The sequence below is a fragment of the Anser anser genome, assembly GCF_964211835.1.
Source record: "Anser anser genome assembly, chromosome: 11".
NCBI lineage: Eukaryota > Metazoa > Chordata > Aves > Anseriformes > Anatidae > Anser > Anser anser.
The window spans coordinates 13,899,549-13,919,526 of NC_139732.1; the positions used below are offsets into that span (position 1 = coordinate 13,899,549).

At 39.9% G+C, this 19,978-nt stretch overlaps 2 protein-coding genes across 6 annotated transcripts in view; one reads left to right on the forward strand and one right to left on the reverse strand.

Annotated features, from left to right (window-relative positions):
- The window catches only part of LOC310879852 (uncharacterized protein), a 216,968-nt gene that overhangs the window by 48,774 nt on the left and 148,216 nt on the right, over positions 1-19,978 (reverse strand). For both annotated transcript variants that reach the window (XR_014571168.1, XR_014571169.1), the window contains exon 4: positions 7,875-8,069. The gene's annotated coding sequence lies outside the window, so the exon portion shown is untranslated. The remainder of the gene's footprint in view (positions 1-7,874; positions 8,070-19,978) is intronic.
- The window catches only part of CHST8 (carbohydrate sulfotransferase 8), a 131,524-nt gene continuing 119,519 nt past the window's right edge, over positions 7,974-19,978 (forward strand). Inside the window, exon 1 of one of the 4 annotated variants that reach the window (XM_083794731.1) lies at positions 7,974-8,109. Coding sequence is in view for 1 of the 4 variants with exons in the window: in XM_083794730.1 (XP_083650856.1) it covers positions 8,001-8,109 (109 nt within the window). In the remaining 3 variants the exon portion in view is untranslated. The remainder of the gene's footprint in view (positions 8,110-19,978) is intronic. The other 3 variants (XM_083794730.1, XM_083794732.1, XM_083794733.1) reach the window with 3 other exon arrangements.

The window sequence follows — 19,978 nt, forward strand, 5'->3', positions numbered from 1 at the left end:
CCCTACAAACCTTGCTGGCAGGGCTGGGGGCCTGGCTGCGGGGATCTGCAGCATCGTGTCCTTTCCATACCAGCGCAGAAGAAAGCCAGACAAATTCGTTATTTACACTCACTATTTGCACTGCCAGCGTACAATTCCTGTGAGATGTTAATTTGAAACAAAGTAAAGAAGAGTTTTTTCATTTCCAATTCAAACTGCTTTGGAGATTATATTTTAGCTTAGGAATAGCATTATAACCCCTCAAGGACCTCGGAGAGGTGTGTGTATTAGCTTGCTACAGACCTACTGCAGTACTGAAGGGATTAGTAACACATGACTCCTGCTACGATTTGCACCCAGAAAGATAGGAATGAAATCTTCTCGACTTTGAAAGGATTATTTTGGTTGTTTACTGAGTGCTGTCCCTTTTGGTCTTTGGTCTTCAATTGTACGTGTGATGGAGATGAGAGGAGCAGCTTTGCCAGGGGGTTCCGAATGGGAAAAAGGGGTCGTGCGCTATTGCTCTGACTTCAGCCACATAAAACAATTTCATAGCTTTTTGCAGTTATGAAAAATTCAGGTTTTAGCATGTTATGTGGGCTAGCATACCTTCTAGTGGTGCACACATCGAAAGGACAAAACTGGCAGACACAACAGAATAGAACTGGACCCACTGATACCTGACAAAGCAATTTTCTACCCAAAGAAGAGAAATCCTGCTGAACCCAATTTTTCCCTCTTTTCGCAGAATACGGGTTCATGTGTATGTGAGCAAAACAGGACCCTGCAATTTTCAGGATTCTCTTCATATCAAGAAATCCCCATTTTGCATAATTGGAGGAGATGCTGAAAGCCGAGACGCGTAATGACATCAGAGACTGGGGAATAGAGCTGTTAAAAGGCAGTAAGTTCTGCCTGATTTCCTACAACACTGATGGTGTGTGCAGGGTGGGTATAACTTAGGTGGGCAGCTCAGTGTGTGCTTTCAGGAGGGCTGGGACACAGGAGACACTAATGAAGCTGTGGAGAAGAAGAGGTGCCAGCTCATCGGGCAGGTCAGTAGGTCTGATCCACCCGAGTGCCAATTCCTGCCTCTGCAAGTGGTTCTTAGGAAAACTGAAAGCTTAAAGTAATGCTGCATGAAATCACACGAGGCGAGTTATGCTTTCTCTTCTTTAAATTCAAACTGCTAAATTGGTCTGTGCATCTGGCACCACTGGCCAGCTGCTCAGACTGTGCCAAGCAGAGCTACATGGGTGAGGGCTCACCATCAGGCTTTGGAGAGAGGCTGGTATGGCACAGAGGTGGGAAGGCTGAGGCACTTCTCTCTGCTAAAGTACTTCAGTTCTGATTCCCAAGAACTCGCCAGGGCCATTTTAAAGAAATTAAACTTAAAATTTCTTATTTCATCCTTCTTCAAAATATTTGCTTTTTGTTATTACACAAAGAAGAACATAATTACATACAAAGTTGAAGCACACCAAGCAAAACTAAAATGTTTTGATTTGAAATATCAGCCGGGAACAATTTTGTCTTTTCCCAGTCTCGGGGCAAATCGAAGTGTTTGTTCTGTTGGTACATCAGCACCAACAGTGACAGAAAATCCAGCACCAAAAGATGAATGTTTGGTGAATGGAAGCAGTCACAGAATTAATAGTTCCTTATTTTTTTCTGTGCTGAAAAAGTTAGAGGATTTGGGGCATAATACTTGGGATTCATTTGCATTTCCCATTTCCAAGAAGAAGTGCTGACAGCTACAGAATAATATGACTTTTAATATCTACGCCTCAAGTACCATGCCTGCATTTGTAAAACTGCTATAAAAAGTTAGTTTTACCTATATGAATATGAATAATGTTTCTATATCCTTTTATTATTATTATTTTTATTTTTGTTCTGCAAATGTCATGACAAGCCTGATCTTGGAGTCAGCAGTAAAGCAGAGAGTGGATGCTTGAGTGACAGGGAAACTTAGTGCCCAGTGCTTGAAGGCCTTTTGTCTCTGTAAGTGCTTTGCATAAGGAAATGCATCCTTGGCTCAGCTTCAGATCCGAGAAGCAGCAGTTGTTCACACAGCTGATAGGAACACAGCTAATGCATCTAGAAATGATCATTTCTCTAGTAATAGCAAATCTTTTTCTAATATTCTTGTAGTAATAGTATTTTGATATTTTCCATTCATCTAATTGCCCCCTGTCACTATCCCAGCCTATAACTACATTACACAATCTAACTAAAATTAGCTTAATAACACATGAAGTGAGTGCTCCATTACGGCCCCCTTTCAGAACACACAAAACAGAGTACAGCAGAAGACAAAAACCCATCACAGCTGCCAACAGCTCTCAGTTAAACCTCCTCAGATCAGCTGGAGGAATGCTGAAATTTAACATCTAGTTTTTATTTCTATTTGGTAAAGATTGTTTTATAAAAATATTTCTGCCTTTATAAACATCTCTCTCTCTCCTTTGAATACACGGCAGGCTTTGACTCTGCTCTAAACCAGCAGCCTGTTATCAGCTAAAGGAACTGGTTGTTGCAGCCTGCACAGCACGAGAAATGATGCTTATTGTGTACGTGTGAACTGGACATTTACATTGATTCATAGGTGATTTGTAATTGTCCAATTTAGCAATCAGTAGATGTTTGCAAACAACTTGGGTAGTTTGTTGACTTGCTGATGTCTATGGCAATGTAAACTTGTGGTTGGCATTAGTTTGCTTTCCTTGATTGACTTGGAGCTGTGTCAGCAGCTCAGAGCAGAGCCCCAGAAGGGAGAGTAGGCAGGTCTCCTGCAGTGGGCAGGAACCTTACAGGGTCTCTGTCCCACCTTGGTCTTTCCCCTGGTGCCACATTGGAAAACAGCCTCTTCTGTTCTTGTCTTTGCTTAATTTCTTCCATCTTCAGGCTAATTCTGCCTGTTCTCACTGAGTAACTGAGGTCTTGAAACACTTTTTAAACATTTTTTAAATGTTAAAATTTAAAACATTTGTAGTGCTGTGAATGGTTCATGCCCTATCATGTTTTCCTAGGACAGCCAGTCTAAGATACAGTATGCAAATAAGAAGGTGACCTCCACTAATGATCAACAGACCTTTTCTTGGGAGCAAGTTATCCATACCTCTTTGCCCTGAAAGGTTTTTGTACTTCTAAGCATCAACTTGTGGCCCCTATTAGGGAAAGATCCTCTTCTAGATGGACCAAAGGCAATCCCCTGCATTTCTACCTAAGGAAGTAAATCATGCCCCTAGATTATTACCTTACCAATGTCATTCTTCACACAGACTTGTTGGCAGACAAGGAAGAGAGTGTAACGTCCACAGAACTCATGAATGAACAAACAGCTGTGTGCTATCAGACACAATCCTAAGTGCAGCCTGGCTAACACATCTCATATGAGGAATTAAACAACAGGGACATTGGCAGAAAACTGTTTCTCTGTGCCTTTCGTGGACTGACCATTATCATAATGTCAAATTGCTCATGATAAAAATGTTCACCCATCAGGCTTCCAGAGGGCAACTGCAAAAACAGCAGACTTCCAAAGCACTGCTTTCTGTGTCACTCTTCTCAGAAAATTTAAATTAAAAAGTTCAGCTTAACTTTCATCTATACAAAAATTGCTTTGTCAGAAGGCTGAGGCCCTCCTTTTATGAGCCAGACCTTTCCATGAGGAGCTGCAGGTAACTCCTGTTCAGACGGGCTCGGCAGTAGGCACTATGCAGTAACACAGCTCCGACTAAACAGCTAATGCAAACTCTCTCTCCCATCACATTGGTTTGCAGTGTCTTTCTAACAGGCTTTCAGCACTGCCTGCCTGGGAGCAGAAGGGAATTAGTCCTGCTTCTATGTTTGCAAATAAAAGCTATGATGTCTGAAAATTTTGCTAAAATATTCAACTATTTTCCACAAACAAATTTGTATGAATTTTACCTAAAACTATAAAGCTTTTTTCCTGAAAAGGTTTGCTTTAATGATGCAGCACCTCTTCTCCTACCCAATGCTAATACTTCTTCACCTCACAATTCTTAGGAGTGCTGCGGTGATTAATGAATGTCTTTGAACTGGAAAGTGCTACCTGAGTGCTAATTATTATCTGCATATACACATAGTTCTGCTGCTTTCAAGGGCAGAACATTCACATACCATTGTAATGGGAAGGCTTAGAAAAACACATATTGATACCTAGGAGTTTTATCCACTGCAGAAATGTATAAAGGAAGAATAAATTAAAAGTTAGATGTTTCAATTCATTATGGCACATCTTGGTGAACTGCTCTCCATCTGTTTTGTGAGTTCAGGGCAGCTGAAAATGGAGTTTTGATTGGAAGCTGCTTGCAACCTTATCTTCTTGCACTCCCAGTAATACTAATCAGAATTATAAAAACATCTTATTGCCCATTGCGAGGAGCACAGTTAAAGTATGTGACTACAAATCCAAAGTAGAAATTGAAGGCTATGGATTCGCACAAAATTGTGCCTCCTGGACGACGGGGTTCTGTGCATGCCAGTCCTGAGCTGCCACATGCAGCATGCCTCTGCCTCGTATGCCTGAGGAAGCATTGCCTGAAGAAACTGTTAGCTGATGCTCCACTAAGATTTTTCACGACTTTTTTTTTTCTTTTAATCTAATCCATCTTTTAAATGATGCAGTTTAACTACAAACAATATTTTCAAATGTTTCTTAATGAGGATACTTCATTCATATGTATTAGTCGGTGCCAACTGTTTTCAGAGTTTCTCTGCTCCTGCAGCTCACCGCCCAGCCTGGCAGGGCTTGGGAAGCACACACTCAGCATCTATAAAACAGTAGTTCCCATTCAGCAGGTTTGCTCTCCTAGGACACGTTAATTAAAGTCAACTGATTGAAAAAATAATTACAGGAGAATAGAGATGGGAAAAGTCTAGTCCCATAATTTAAAAATCTCTGAAGTTTGTGTTTTGTTGAGAGGTATTAATTTTGTTGAGGGGAAGGAGGCTCTCTTTCATCTTCCTTTTTGGACTCCCTCTACATTCAGTCCTTGCAAAGATTTGTGAACAGGGAATAACAGTAGTCTTGCTTTGGAGTTATGTAATCACATGTGGTCTTTTCTTCTGTCAATATATGCTTTCATCTAGCCTTCATTACTGCTGCATTGTGAGGTGTCTCTGAGACACTACAGTGTCTAACCTAAAAGACTATGTGATCCTCAGCACAGATGTGCTATAGGATATGGAATAATGTAAACATTGTAACTGTTAAAAATGGCTACTCTAGCATTTCTCGCAGTAATTAAAAACTGGCTAGGGACCTTCTTTCTTGATGCTGCCTTTACTTCAAACAAAAACATTTCAACAAATCAAAAAGGGAAAATGGTTTAGCATTTTAAGCTAATAATAATTGTTTGCGAAACCCACATTTGCTCAAGGGTATAATTCATTCAAAAAACGACCTTAAAACTCAGCATTAAGCAAATACAAAAACCTTGTTATTTGGGAATGGATTTTTTAAGCTGCTCTCTCTCAAATTATGATCATGCATTTCTTGCCAGCTCTCCCCCACCAGCTGCCTGGGCATTCCCAGCAGAGAAAGGCAGCGCTGCCGACTCCAGCTCAGGGCTGGGAGACCCTTCAATTCTCACTCTATCACAGCCTTCCTGTATAATCTCAGGCAAGAAATTTACCTCGTTTCTTTCCTGTGATACTGGGGTAGTAGCATTCTCCTCCCCACGGGCATGCAGACAGCATAAGTAGGTTAGAAAATGGGAAATATTTATATTAGGGAACTAAATATCATTCTTAGAAAGGTCTGACTGTACAGTTTTACAAAATGATGGTCTGATTTTGGTGTTGTACCAGCCTTGCCACAGATGGATGTGGTCCTAAATACGCATTTATTCTAACTACTGGCTATTTAGCATGAACACATTCTGTAGTAAACTCAATGCAGAGTTGTTCATGTTCCCTAATTGCTTGCTTACAGAAACAGTGGTTGGAACTGTAACACAACTGCTCTGAAGGCTAATCCTCCTTCCCTAATCTGGCTCCACTGGGGCTTTAGAGTCAGTACTTGATCCTGGAAACATATATATATATATAAAATGAATGTATGTGCAAAAAAACGCCATCCATCCATAGACATGCACACAACACAGAGACGGAATCACACAAGGACCCATACAGATTCAGCTTTGCTTAACATAATTTTCTTTTGTTTTTACTTTTAAAAGGATGAGAAAGGTTTAAGGGAAAAAATAATAAAAATACTCAGTTAATGTCTGCCATAATTTTTAACAGACAGTAAAGCTGCACTTGCCTATGTATAAAAATAACTTAGTGCTTAGCCTTCATTTAAGGTACAAGCATCCACGAATGTTCCTGGCCTGGAGCTTACCTCTGGCTGCTTTACACATGGAATAAATATAGTTGCCACTAAATAACCTTATCAGTCAGAGTCACAGAAATTACTTCATTGGGACTGCACAAATGGTGTTCTTCTTTGGTGCATTTTAGAAATTTAGAAAACCAATACCCTGTGGAGAATTGAAAACCAGCCATGGAAACTGTGAAAAGCAATCAAGTTGCCTCTAACACCGAATATTCAAGGAATATCAAGAAATCTTTAAAGACTTTTCCTGGAATAATTACTTTGAATCATCATCTTTCATCCTGCAAACTCATGTAACACTGTCTCTTTGTATCCAAGACCTCTTTTGTAAATAAAGACCATTTTCATAAACTTTCTCACCAGCTCACATTTCCGATTAGAAATACAGTAACAGTGAAGTGATGGCCACTCTTGCGATCTGTTGCTGGTTTCCAACCTGGGTCCTTGTGTTAAATAATTTGCTGATAAGAAATCTGGCTATGTTTATCAGGAACAAGTTCCAATGCCTGTGCTCTAATGGACCTTCCTATATGTTACCAAAAAATGCAGGCGCAGCAAACTTGTGTGGAAAAGCATTTCTTTTAATTATTAAAGCCATGTGGCACTGCTAATGGTTTTTCTCTATGGTTCCTGTTCTTTCATTTATTCACTTCTTAGTGTCTTACCAGAATGGACATTGGTTCCAGTGGGACTATTTGTGTGCTTAAAGTGAAATATTTGCCTTAGGACTGTGCTCAGTCAGGGATTTAGAATCACATACACGGTGCCCATCTGGGACTAGTGCTGCTGCTGTTTCCCTGGGATGGCACGTAACTGCAAGTGTAAAAGCCAGCAGTGAGAATTGCAGAACTGAGCCCAGAAATCTGCTCAGAGTTCCCTAGGGAGGAGAGGCAGCAGCTCCAGTGTCCAGTGCTCTTGCAGATAGCCAGCTTGCTCCCTGCGCTCTGCTTGCTAATGCTTTGTGTAAGCCAGTGAAAGGTGGCCCAAGCACTGTGACCAGCATTTCCCTTAGAAATCAATATGCCCACAGAGCTTTTTCAACAGGCTGCGTACTGATGTGTGTGAGGTGCACCACTCTAGTTCAGCTATTTTCCTTAAGGCTGAAGCAGGTTCCTCATTCTTCCCATGTTTGACATGCAACGGGGTGCTCGTGTGGTCTTTTTCGCCATATTATCTCACTTTATGGTTTTCATATCATCAGTGGAAAATAAAAAGTGACACGTGATTCACTCGAAGCAAGAGAACTATTACGAGGGTTTTCTCTTTAAATTACAGCCATGGCATGACCATTTTTCCCAAGTTACACTTTTTTAATTATATTCTACATCGCATTTTCAACATGTTAAAATGGTGACATATAGTTAAAGACAAACTAATGGGGCAGAAACTGACTGGATGACTGCATTTAACTTTACCAAAGAAATACTAGAGAAATCAGTTACTTGGTCTAAACAAGGACTTAAATCAACTAATCTACCTCAAACAAATACATGTTGCATGTGTTAAGTTTTAGGGGTTTGTGTTTTACCTTTTGTAGGCAATATTATGCCAGACTTCCCAGATGAGAGGATGAAACTATGATTGAAGAGCGCCCTGGAGATCGCGTGCAGTTCTTTTCCTGGGTCAAAACTGGATTGATCTGAGAACAATAATTATGAGGCTGACATGTATGTTCTCCTTCATCTTGCTGTTTGGAGCAGCTGGACTCATTGTCTTCATTCACCTGCAGGATCCAGAAGAAATAGTTCATCAGCAGACACCAGGTTAGCCTTCCTATTTCTGCTTGATTCACTAGCTCTTTCATGTTCAACATTTTATACTTATGTCCTTAACACATTTTACATATTTCACAGAGGTTGCCTGAACACAGGTATGTATTTTTTTTAAATAAAAGCTATTCTGAGATTAATTACCACTTTGGTTTTGTTGTTGTTGTTTAAAAAAAAAAAAAGAGTTTGCAAATAAAGCAGTTCCAAGAAACAACTGACTGATTATGCAGGAATTGTTGCCAAGGTATATTGGGTCCAGCTGGATGGAGTTAATTGTCTGCTAAAGTTGAGACCCACTTCTGCTGCCAGTTATACCACTGTAAATCTGGAACTGAGAAATTTTGTCCAAAGTTCAACTCCTACAAATACATGCCTCTGAATCCACCTTCCCCTGTATATAGTATTCAGTGTGTCATAGAGATGCAAAGTAAAAGATGCATAAAACAAGTAACGCAAGAAACTTAAAATATTTGAGGATGTATTTCTTTAATGTGCATAACTTCCATTAAACATCTCATAGTTTCATTCATAAGCATGCCATCTTCTCAGGTTACTAACTTTAAACAGCAAAAAGAACACATTAATGTGAGAGCTGGAAAGCTGGACTGGAACAGTGGTTTCCTTTTAAACAAGGGGCATACAAGAAGTGTGAAAATGCACAAGGCTTCTCTTGATTTACTTACAGTCGCTTTCTCTTTGACTAAGGTTGTAATGAAGGCTGGTTTAGAGCCTAGACAAATGTCAGTGCGGTTACTTCAGCTCATAATAATACCCTTATGCTCAGAGGTTTGGTCATTGTGTTTGCTCATATATGCACTGAAATTCTCCTTTGACTAACTGCATACTTTATAAAAAGTCTATTTAATTGATGTCTTCATTGCACAGTCAATGTGATTGTGTATATTTTAAAGATAAAATATTAGTAACATCTTCGAAGTAGCTAAACCCTAACACAGAGAACTCTTAAATCATTACATTAAGTGCTAATTTCTGTGTCCAGGTTTGTTAATTCCTTATTTCCATGTCACTGAACAATCTATACTTTAATATTTTCATTATTTAGTCCAACTGCACACCGATTTTGAAAGCAGGCACTCAGCTGAAACTGTAGATATAATGAATCATCAGTGTGCCATGGAAAGCAGAGAACTAAGTAGTCACTTCAGTGCTTTTTTAATTTGTTTTTGTGTACTTAGATGCAAAAGAGCTTACAGATTAAAACTGACAGTACTGGCTATGTTCAACCCTGTGCATATTAATTTGGAATCAATACTACAATTAAGTCTGTACAGTAACACAAAATAAAGAAAGAAAAAAAAAAAACAAACAGAAATTATACCTCCTAAATTTACCATACAAGTTCACTGGTGCATCTGTGATTGCACAAAATGCATGTGAGAGAAAAATCACTGAGGCACCTCTACTGTTGAGGCATGCACTGTCCAGGGCCTGCCTTCCCATCTAGTAAATGTGGTTTGGTTTTACACTGAGAACAAACCCACCTTCAAATTGTTATTAGCCACATACTCAATATGCTGTGGTTGTGCCCTAATGTACAGGATTTAGATCCTAAGGAATCAGGCCATCAACAGATCACCTCCAGTAACTGCAGGGGCCCAAACTCCAAAGGATTTAGTGACAGGGAAAGGATTGTTTCCCCTTTTCTCCTTTAAAAGGTTATTACCTTAAAGCTCATGTTAGCCTGCTGGGCTGGAAACCTCTGGTAGAGGCAGGCGATGCTTCAATTGCCCCAGCTGGATTTATGTGTGATGGTGGGTCAAATCCCTTTTTTAAGATGCAGTAGCACTCCTGATCAGACAGTTCCTAGGACTTAAATCATGTTTCTGCACAAAAGCTATTCTGTTCTGAGAACAGGCTTCACTGCTTTTCCTAAAGACTTTTATCCTCTTCCCTTTCTCTCCCATCACCTCCTTTCTGGTTACTTTTAACTTCTTGCAATCTCTGAAGTTTCCCTTCCCTTGGTCACCTAATTCTCCTCCCCCAACACTTCCAACATCCTTGTGTCTGAGCATACAGCAAGACAGAAAGCATGAGAGCCAAGCGGAACTGGTAATTCCTGAGCTTGGGGTACGTCCTCTTCCTCAGCAGGGTCACTAGCTTGGGTTTCTTCCCTCTGCCCAGCCACCAGCTTGCATTAAAGGTGGGAAAAGTTTCTGTCTTTGAGACTCCTGTCCATCTCAGAGTCATCTGAAATTGCCAGTGGACTGGGAGTGAGGGGAAAGATATGTGGACAGCAAATACAGGCAGGAGTTTAATGCATCATTAAATGTGTAACTTTGCATTGAAAAAATTAATCTTTGCTCCTGAAAGAGAAGGTATTTCTAGTGGTACCTCAAAAACAGTGCAATCTCTGTTTTTTCATTGCTGGTCCCTCATCTTTACCTGTATTACCTCTGTCCTCTCAGTCACAAACCTCTTGAACAGACTGCTGATAGTAATATACTGTGAGGTGATATTTGAGAAGGATCTAACTGTTGAATGGGACAGCCAAGCACATTTAAATAAAAGCAACTTTGAAGCAAGGCCTTCCCCTTATCCCTCCCTGCTGCATTCCCATGAGGGAAACTCACCCCGTGATGTGTTCTGCTGCTGGCGGTAGGGTTCTGCATAGCTAAAAAATGAACATCCCAACAATGCTGTTACTGCCAAAGGTGTGTAATCAATTGCTTGATTCTCACATTCAATTACAATTTATGTTAATAGGAAGCAGACTGTACCCTGGAGTAAAAGGTGCTCAATACAATTACTCTTATTTCTGTTTGGCTGATTTTCATGTGTGTTAAGTGCTTTCAGCTCCCAGTGGACTCAGAAACTCCTCACCTCCACTGCTTCTGAAAATGATGCCAGTTATCACTAAAAGATATTAGGCAGCTTAAAGGGCACAGGAAAAAATAGCCATTCATTTCATTAAAAAGAGAGTAGACATATTTTATCGCTAGACAGCCTCCTGTGAAAATCTGTCAGTCACAAGAGACATTTTTGGTGTGCCGAAAAGGATGCTTCCCTTCCGCTTTTCAGTGCTTCTCCTCAGAGGGGTCTGTTTCTAATGGAGACTGGATATTGCTATAATTTGCTTGTCTGATTGCTCCCTCAATAGAATTGAACAAATGCATGTGTCATTAAGCTACTTAGGACAACAGATTCTGCATGGCAGAGTTTTATTGGATTAGCCTTTGGTTTTGCATTGCCCATGTAGTTTCTACGTAGCAAAGTGCATTTGCAGGCGCTGGAATCTCATCAGGAAAGCTGTAGAAAAGTCAATAATGCTTATTTTCCACTGAAAAGCACCATAGGAGAGTTTTGCGTTGTTCAAAAGGGCATTTTTCACTGTTACTACATTCAGTCATCTTTAATTTAAGATGGTACAACTTATGAAACAAGATTAATAAAAATACTTTGGTACTTTAGTTTTATCTGTCTGTTCTGGAAATTGCCCTTGATTGTTTTAGTCCAAGCAAGCATGATGGTGAGACCTTGATGTACTACTTAAACCAGTATAAGATCCACAGTCATAAAACTTTAAGTAATGCTTACATTACTTTCACTGAGCAAAGTACTCCTGACAGTAGCTGTTTGTGTTGATTTGTTACTATTCATTTATTCTTTCCCTGTGCTTCACATTGCTACCTAATTGTGATGCTGTACTGAGAAAGCAATATCAAAGTAATTTTCCACAACATTAGTTACAATTTTCTTCTGATCTTTCGAGTGAAACAATCCCATCCTGTTGGCTTCTGTGAACATATAAACCTTGATTACATTTATCTGTTGGAAACCACTGCTTACAAAGTATATGTGCCCTGGATAGTGGGTGTAGAGCCTTTCTTGCTGATTGACAAGCATTCTGTCTGTACAGTTTTATTTATATAATGCACATCACTCTGAGCAGATATATTTATGACAGACAGCCATTTAGGGTGGGCAAAACAGATTTCCCAAGCCAATACATTAAATGCAGCAGATATTCCTGGGGTCATTAAAGAGACAATAACTTCACTTACAACAGACATTTTCTGGGCTTCTATGGAGGGTGCTATTACCATGGAGAATGCAGGATAAAGCAGGGGAGTGGGTTAAGAAGCAGTACGAATAAGAGACAGTCATACATTGTACAGAAATGCAATGCTCTCCTAACAATTCTCCCTGTATATTTATATAAAACTTTGTTCTTAACAGAGATTGTAAAAAAAATTGTTTGGGGTAAGTTGAGTACTTGGTACACAAGCAAACTTTAATACATACATCCCCTTTCTGATGCTAGTAATCCCTGCATAGATGTATCTCCTATTTGTGGTAGGATATTAAAGATACCAAAACTTTACAGTAACTAAAGTCACTTTAAAGTAACTAAAGGTGCAGCCACTCTACTGCTGTGTTTGTCCTGGAACCGCTTCCAGCCTGGGGCTTGTCCAGGCCCTGTGGTTAGCAAGAGCCTTCTTTGGCATAGTGGCCTGCTCCTTCTCTCTTGGGATTTACAGTGGAAGAGTTGACAGGACTAACGAGCACCTTCATAGCCTTGGTCAAGGTCAGTGCAGTGTATGAGATCACCAACACCATGGAAAACTTGGATTTGTGAGAGCTGCATTTGGGCGGTATGAGAGAGAGTAACTTGGACAAACAGTGTCAGTAAGCGAGAGAAGAGCCCAGAGGATGCTCAGCCCACCCGAACAGCTCCATGGTGGGTTTCAAAAAACACCTGCAGAAACTTCTGAGCTGCAGAAGCGCTACTCCATGGGCTGGAAACAGGACTGTGGTCAGGAATACCAAGTGGCCACATATAGTCATGAATACCAGAACCACTGCTTCCCATTTGCACCAGGGATACCGTACCTATTGCTGTACTTAAGACCATGTAGTCTTAAGGGATATTCTAAAGATAAATATTTTAAAGAAGGGATATTCTAAAATGATATATATTTTTCTAATAAAAAATGTAGCCAAATTAAAAAAAAAAAACAGGAGGAGCATTAATATTTCTGTACACCTATACTCATGTAGCAAATTACTGTCTATATGGTGAATAAGTCTATGGGGAACAATTATTGTGCTTTTTGTTGTTTTAGCCATATGGTTACTGAATTCAAAAACCTCTAAGTTTTCCATTAAAACTTTTAAGGTAAATAAATGTGGACCCACAGTCTTGTGGAAGCTGGTAAAAGGTGGAAAATACATCTCAAAGGATGCATGTTGTAAAAGCTCCAATAGGGTGGAAACCGAGAGTAGAATGGAAATAGCTTTACACTCTGACAGTATCAGCATTTGAAAGTCAAGTAGGAATATAACCAGGCCTGAAACTCATCTGACTGAGATTCTGCAGCAATTGCTCTCTTTCCCTCCTTCATGTACCAATTCCTAACATAATGCTGTTGTCTTCTCTACTTTCTGCTTTACTAAGGGTGTGTTGGGATGGAGGGGGAGAAAGGAGAGATGACAGCCAGAAGGGCTGGCACACAAATGCTGTAGCAAACCTGACGGCACAGGGGAGCCACAGTGCACAAGTCTTACTGTATCTCGTGGTAGCCTTAGAGCAAATATCAATATTATAGGTGTAATGAAATTTTCTCTTTCTTAATTACTTATTCAGAGCACACACACCTTGCTACTAACAAATTACAGGCCTATGCACATCTCCATGTTAGCGGTACATTTCCATAATACTTTCCTAGTGCACAATGTAATGCTTGTTTGTTGTACTGGAAACTTTTCTATAAACACAACTGAAAATGAACTGGTGTCGATACATAATTTCAGAAGTAATTTTCCTTCAATTTACAACTTACTTCTCTTTATAAACTGGGAGCCATTTACTCTGCTTCTCGACTAACAGCACTGGCAGAAATCAAGAAGAAAAGAATCTGGTACAGGAGGCAAGTGAACTCTGCAATGCACTTTTCAAGCAGAAGCACCGCTCTGCTACTTGTGTAAGGCTAGTTTCCACCGACTCAAGAGCAGATGAACCTCTGCAGTCCCATCCTCTGAGCCTTCCTTAGCTCATCTCCCCCTGACAAAGAATTTGCCTGTGAGCAGACCAGTTCCCAATGGTCTGCAGTCATCAGGAGTAAAAGAAAAAGATCCATCTCCATGTCTGCAGAGGCAAGGCACTTAAGAGGGAAATGTGGTCTTATGAAACTGATACTGCCTTTTCTGTTGCTTGAAATGGTTGTGTTTTAGACTGACTGTGAATCTCGTTATTTAGAAAATTGGGAAGAAATGCTGGCAATGGCTTCATCAATCTACTACTATAGGGGAATCAAATGCTGTCCCGATGGTTACAAAGGATACCTTGTACCATGCTGCCAGTGGAGTACTGTTCAAGAGAAATGGAGTTTATTGCTGAAAACAATCACGTATTGCCTGTTTTACCACATGTAATGTACAGAGATCATCTCCTACACCACTTTTCCTTGCTTTCATAACTATGCCATCTCCTTGGCAGTCTTATGAAAAACAGAGCATTTGTTTGTGACTTGGTATTGAGCACATTGCTTTTTTTTTTTTTAACAGTTTATGTTAACACAACTTAACAGCTGAAAACTCACTGCATTGCTATCCAGAAGTCCATTAAAGCAAATACAGCTCTTCAGCTGTAATGTCACAGGTCAGCATTTGCAGGACCAGGATTTCCTGTCAGCCATCAGCCAGTGCTTCACCAGAGGCTGAGCACTTGTGTTCCTGTGCAAACCTTCTGCTGCTCATTCCTGTCCTGCCCTACTGCTCAGACACTGGGCTTTATTCTGTTAAATCAGTCAAGTCACCTGCTAAATGCCTCCATTCCCTGTTATAAAGGGGGTCTCTGCAGGGGACTCAATGTACCTTAAGGGCTGCAGGATCCTACAACAAAAATGCAAGACCAAAGCTATCAACTGTGAGATTATCCCCCAAACCAGTGCAAGACTGGCAGCAGTTATAATCCCACTGCAGTGGTGCACACACATCAGATGCCTGAACTCAGATCCACTGCCCATTTATTTGATGGCATAAAGTCCCTGTCACCTAATCCCAAATGTATTTATCAGCATAAAACCAGAGTGATGCAGTGCTAAATCAGACTCATAACATAGTGCTGTTTCCACTTCCACAAATTTCCCTATCCTCTCTTTTTCTGCAAGCATTTATTCTCAGATACTGACTGGTTAAAAAAAGGTTTGATATTTCTTTTAAAGCCTACTTTTAAAAACTGTCAGAGGTTGACACTTCTTTGTTGTGTCTGGCAAAATAAAAAGTGACCTGCCATCTCAGAGCTGCAATCGTTTATGGTGCTTGGCAACATATCACAGGCAAAACTCTGCAGCACTGGGATATGTCAGAGGACTCTAAGAATGGCAGCTTTATGAAAGTACATTCCTGGGGAGCAAGGCTGTACGCTTCTGCGATTCCCCTAGAAATTTGCAGGGCCATTACAGAAATGTGCAAAAGTTGATCAACAGACCTTCATGTCACCTCAAAACATTTATTCGGATATGAGACTATATGAGATTTTTCGTGGAAAATGTATCAGTGCTAGAAAACTTCCTTCCATATGTCAGCTATCAGTCAGTTTGCTTGATTTTCAAAACCTGATACCACTTTGAGGAGATTAGGTAAATTTAAAATACTTTCTGGATTTTCTAAATTTTATGCCATTTTAAAAATGTTTTATAATGGATGTTTCCATTTCTCAAAGTCATTAATGTTCCTCTAAAAGCTTAAACAAAACCTCCTCTCTCCAGCAATATCATCCTTTTTCATTTAGTAAACATTAATTTTCCTTTCACAATTCTAGTGGAGCTTGAAATTAAAGGTGGCTTTTTCCTCTATTATGGCTTTCTTTGCGTATCAGCATCAAAACTGTCAGTTACCTATTACTTTAGCACCAGTCAAGTGAGCATAAAAAGCCAAATAATTGATCTTGTATAGGTCCTACACAAGAACAACTTCTTGTAGACATCATTATCATGTTCTCTGAATTAATAATCTACTTACTTTTGAAAGGAAGTGATTGGTTTTGGATCTGTCACCACTTGACATATGAAGGGTGATTAAATGATTGTATCTAATTCTGTATAGGCCCTATCATACGTGATGCTAGCTCATAGCATCAATGCAGAAAAGCACTTCAGTATCAACCAAGTGGCTCGACTGTTCAGTGTCCTCAGATGTCTGAAGTGCTTTGCTGTCCGAGAGTGAGATATTCTGCATCTTGTAGAATTAAGTCCCATCTTTGCCCCTTTTCGCTCTTAGCCACTTCAGAAGACCTGTGTGATGATTAAGTGGAAAAACGCTCCAGCCAGGCCCTTACTCTGTTGCCACTTCCACACATTAAGGCAATTCAGACATGCTCTTTTCCTCTTTTTTCAGATTCACTATCCAATGGCTGTTCATACCTACAGAAAACTGAGACCTTTGGGGCTTCTGTTCCTGCTTTTTAGTTGAAAACCACACATTTTATCATAAAACTCTTTGTAGGGACTGGATATCTGATATTTTGCTCTTTGTAGCACATTAGCCAAGAGATCGGTGTTTACAGACTTTGGGTATTCCTAAACTATGAAAGCAAAAGATTCTGTCCTACCGGGTGTGCCTGCGCGTACACAATGAGCGGTGCACAGGCTGGAGGGACATCAATGGACATCAGGTTCCTTAAGGGAGCAGTGGGAACTGAACAGCCTCATGAGGAGAAAAAAAACAACAGGTTGTGAATGAAATCACTCTAATGTCCTGCTCCTTTTACCTTCTAATTCTTTACCTTTCTCTTTCCACTTAGCATCATGATATGCCAATATAAAGCCTAGTGCTAGGCTTTATATAATGATGGCACAAATATTGCTGGGGACAAAGGTATATTTAGCTTTAGAATTATTTTAGGATTAAATTCACAGGAATCTTTGGATGCCTTGTACCTGTTGTAGTCAGTAGCTGACTTGCAGTCTCACTTACACGGAAGCAGAGCAGACACACATACTTATTCTTGTGGCCAGGAGAAGAGACCCTACAAACCTAAGCAGAGGAAACTGGCAGCTTGCAAAGTGGCTGGTGAGGGAGTGGAAGAGGCTCCTTTATTCAAGCTGCAGGTAGTGCACAAGGGACGAGATCATACATACTGTTTTCCATCTTTTTTTTTTTCTTGACTTGTTTGACTCAACTTTATTTGTTAATAAAGTTCTGCAGAGCTTAATGCCCATAAGTCAAACCACAGGAGAAATTATAGACAGCAATCACCGTCGCTCTGTGCGAACTGAATGCAACTTTAATTGGGTCCTACTAATTGTGCATGCAGCTGCTAGGAAAAACATGATGATGCTTATCTCATACAAGAAAACAAATTCATCTCACTACTCAGCTGTAAACAAATGAAAAGGTGTATATTCAAATAGTCACAAAAGTAAATGTATATAATTGCAGGTAGATACCACTACTTTTGTACAGTGCTTATCAGAGCAAAGCAATTCTGTGCCTATTTTGACTTTCATTTTGTTTGCTGTAATTGTTTTAAACTTACCCTGGATACTCTGCTCAGTAAGTACTTGAGCAGGGATGGGATTCACATGCCCTGAACAAACATGGGTACCTCAGCCACTAAGTTCACTTAACATGGGCACAGACAAATACTATGAACAGCTAAGATTAATATTCGAAACCAATCAACAGATTTTTTTATAAGCTGCTAAATTGAAACCTGCCCCTCCATTCATTTAGCTCAGGAGATGTTATTGCCTTCGAAACAGAAGGCATCCTTAAGTCACCACCTAATTAAAATTCCAATTATTCTGCATCTATGAGCTGCTCATTCTCAAGCTATTGTAGGGAATTAAGTTCCTTGAGAATGTACAAAGTCAGGAATTGTTTAACACATATATATTGATGATGTGATCAGTGCTGCACGTTAAACCAGCCATGGCACTACCTGCTTCATTGACCTATTTCACCAATATCTGCACTTTAGTAAATACCTCAGAATGTTTCTTGGGATGATTTATATTTTGTAGGAGGAAAATAAAATGAACAGACCTTAGCAAGCCATTATAACAGCCTTCTACTGTTAGCAAAGAAGAGCACATAAATGGGAGGGAAACAAAAAATAAAATGTGCACAGAACACACTGGTAGGGAAGGGGGTCTGAGAAAGAAAAGCTGAGATAACTGCCTTTACTGTTCTTTACATTTGCAATTATTTAATGAAGAGAACTTTATGAGTTTGTTTTTTTGTAGAAAAACATCCAGAGAAATGAGTTCTGCTTGATTAACACCTCAAAAAAGGAAAATAAAAATATTATTAAAACCAAAATGTTTAATTAAATTAGAACATAGCAGAAAATTTACTGCAGTTTTAGAATTAATGTTAATATACAATGGCTTCAGAATCAGTGTGTCTGAAGTTCCCAGGGGTACTAAAATGGAGACAGAGAAAGTGGTAAGGAAAAAGAATATTTGCTACAGTAAATTTACAGTAGCTAACAAACTTATTTCTTAAAGTTTTAAAAGCACTAAATATTCCTCATGTACAATAATGATCTTATTATATTATAGCTCCATATACAAATCTGTAAGAACCAACACCTTCCTACTGTCTACGCATTTGCCAACCATATTTTTCCCCTTGATTGTTTCCAGAGATCAAATTATATAGTCAGTATATTCTGATTGTTCTCTGCCTTTTCCTCTAAAGGCACTGGCTTCATTTCTTAATTGAGACCCAGTGGAGATAAGTTCACCACAACATAATTTAATGAACTATGGAAGAGCTACCTTTAACTGCATGAAATATCAAGCTGCATGACAGAGAAGGAATATCTCCTAGGTGATGTTTTAGTAGACAATAATTAACTAAGACGTCTTCTAAAATAATACCACCCACATACACGCAGCCTTTTCCCCCCCAGAAACTGGACAACACATAAAGCAAGCTAATAAGCCAAGGGCAGTTCCTGAAAGGAGCTCAGTGGCACAATTGCCTTCCTCCATGAAATCACAGATTAGAAATCAGAGACCTGCAGCACTGAAGAGTTAATTTTACTCTTTTTCCCCTTCAACTTCAAAGGCTGAATTGAACTTGATTTACCCTTCACATTAGTCTTGGCTGTGCCATCACCACCGTCTGTTCCAAGCGTGCAGAAGATTCTCCTTTTTGCTCCGAAGGATTCTGAGCAAATCAGCAGAGGTGCTCTCACCACACAAAGCTGCCATCTCAGCACCTCCGAGCCAAAGCCTGGCCTGTTTACTTCAGGGATTTGAAGAGAAACTGCTGCAGCACTGGCTTCGCTGTATATTTTTGCTTATTTACTTAAATTTGAGGGGGGGGATACAACCCTGACTTTTAAATGTCTCACACAATACAGCCTCGAACAAGACTGAGCAGGCTGCAGTCTCCCTCTCAGGGACATGGCAGACTGCACACTGCCATCCTTCACCTCTCCTCATCCAAAATGGCTGCTTCCAGCCCTGTAGCTGCCTTACACAGTGGAGGCATCCTACTGTCTCTTGGTCTTTGTATATTTTTGTTGCAATTTAATGTTAATTAGATTTCTAATTCCTCAAATTAGGGAGTGTGAGTCAAACTCTGGCTCCTGCTGAGTTCAGAGGGGTGCATGTCTTTATATGCATTTTTAGCATTCAGACCGCTTTGATCGCAGCCCTTCATGCCACCACAAACAGATAGTAATGATTATAATGAAAGATGTTTCACAAAGAACTGCTGATGCAGCATTTCAAGAATTCTGAATACGTTAATCTTCTTGGTATCCAGAGTTTCTGTCCTTTTACCACTGACTTCGTAAAAACATCCAAGTGAAGGGCAGATAGTTAATATTCCAAGAGAAACCTTATTTACTATGAGAACCTCTCTAATTGCTACGACAAACCATTTT